This window comes from Ceratosolen solmsi, unplaced genomic scaffold, assembly GCF_000503995.2.
Source record: "Ceratosolen solmsi marchali unplaced genomic scaffold, CerSol_1.0 scaffold90, whole genome shotgun sequence".
Lineage (NCBI taxonomy): Eukaryota > Metazoa > Arthropoda > Insecta > Hymenoptera > Agaonidae > Ceratosolen > Ceratosolen solmsi.
In genome coordinates this window covers 299,354-300,838 of record NW_011948460.1, presented here as the reverse complement: position 1 = coordinate 300,838, position 1,485 = coordinate 299,354, and the positions used below count along the sequence as shown (strand labels likewise).

Genomic DNA, 1,485 nt, shown 5'->3' with positions numbered 1-1,485 from the left:
AAAAAATTTTGATCTTATTAAATTTATAATTTTATTTATAATTCTACGAGTTTATTACGTGATGCCAGGAAAAAAATTAGGTAAAAAGCATTTCGAATTAGCCCTTAAATGGTAAGTTTGAGAATAGTTGAAAAAGTATTAAATAATTTTAAATATTTAAATGTATATAAACAGTGAATATATTCATATATAAATGTGTCGACAAAATTGTTGCAATAAGACTTAATTAGTTACATTAATATTTAAATATAAAAGTATTTATTAAATTTGATTTCATTTATAAATCATATGTTCAGTTTTACTGCAAATTAAATTTATTGTGATCTTTAACTTGTTTTTCAATAATAAATAATTATTATAAATTTACTTAAATAAAAGTCAAATAATAATTTTTATTAAAAATATTTTTTAACAGGGAACTTAAGTTATATTAAATATTCAAATTTTCAAAATTATATTAATAAATAAATTTGCTCTACATTATTATATATCATGCTTTTGTACGTATATAATTTTACAATTCTTACGTATTGATTTATTCTACCCCATATTATTTTTCACTTTCTTTTTTTACTGCAATTTCTTTTCTTTAAATTTTTTATTATTTTTCTAATTTTGCTCATAATATATTTAATACTACTAGTTCAAAAAATTGTAATGTATGAATCTGTCTTTTTTTCCATTTTAATATGTATCCTAAAAAACCAATGTAGTTGAATAATTTATTTGAAATATGTTGGAAATTGTTATTCGTATGTGAATATGTTCGAATATTATTTTGTTACAGGATGCCATCAGCTATCACATATGGATCTGGTGCAGGTTTGGCTCTTCTATATTTTACTGATTGGAAACTTATTCTACAGTATGTACCGTATTACAGAGGAAAATTTCAAAATTAATTGTAATATAAATACAATATATGTAGCTTCTATTATGATGTTATAAAAACTTATAAGAAAGGAAATAAATGTTACATGTTTATATAATAAATATTATATATATATATATATATATATATGCAATTCCCTTTACTTTATTTTTAAACTTATGTTTTATATTCTATTAATATAATCTTCATTTTAAACTAATTATATACATAGAATATATGTAAATTTGAGCAGAAATTTCTTGATATAGTGGGATGATTAGTTGCGGAAGTTGATATAAAATTAACTATATCTACCCTATTGATGTATGAAATTTATAACAAACTTTAATATTTTAAAGTAAACATCAAATCTGTTTTGTGCATATTTATATAATTAGAATATTGTAATTTTTACTGTTCTACTTTGTCATTTATACATAAAAATAAAATTAGAAGATAAGATATAATTACGCTTATTTGACATAATTTTATATTATATTATATTAATATTTATTTAAAAATATATTAATACAATAGACATATTTTCTGAATCATCAAATTTAATTCCTGTTACTGTAAATATATATAATAAATATAAACGAAAAAATTTATAA

At 18.9% G+C, this 1,485-nt stretch overlaps 1 protein-coding gene across 1 annotated transcript; it reads left to right on the top strand.

Annotated features, from left to right (window-relative positions):
* UQCR-6.4 (Ubiquinol-cytochrome c reductase 6.4 kDa subunit) lies at positions 1 to 951 on the top strand. The gene is made up of 2 exons (XM_011505497.1): positions 1 to 111; positions 788 to 951. The coding sequence occupies exons 1-2, from the start codon at positions 62 to 64 to the stop codon at positions 900 to 902; spliced, it is 165 nt and encodes a 54-aa protein (XP_011503799.1). The 5' UTR covers positions 1 to 61; the 3' UTR covers positions 903 to 951.
* The last annotated feature ends 534 nt before the right edge of the window (positions 952 to 1,485 follow it).

Coding starts and splice junctions, on each gene's coding strand:
- UQCR-6.4 (XM_011505497.1), top strand. CDS start 62: ATGCCAGGAAAAAAATTAGGTAAAAAGCATTTCGAATTAGCCCTTAAA. Junction 112..787: donor TTCGAATTAGCCCTTAAATG/GTAAGTTTGAGA, acceptor ATTTTGTTACAG/GATGCCATCAGCTATCACAT.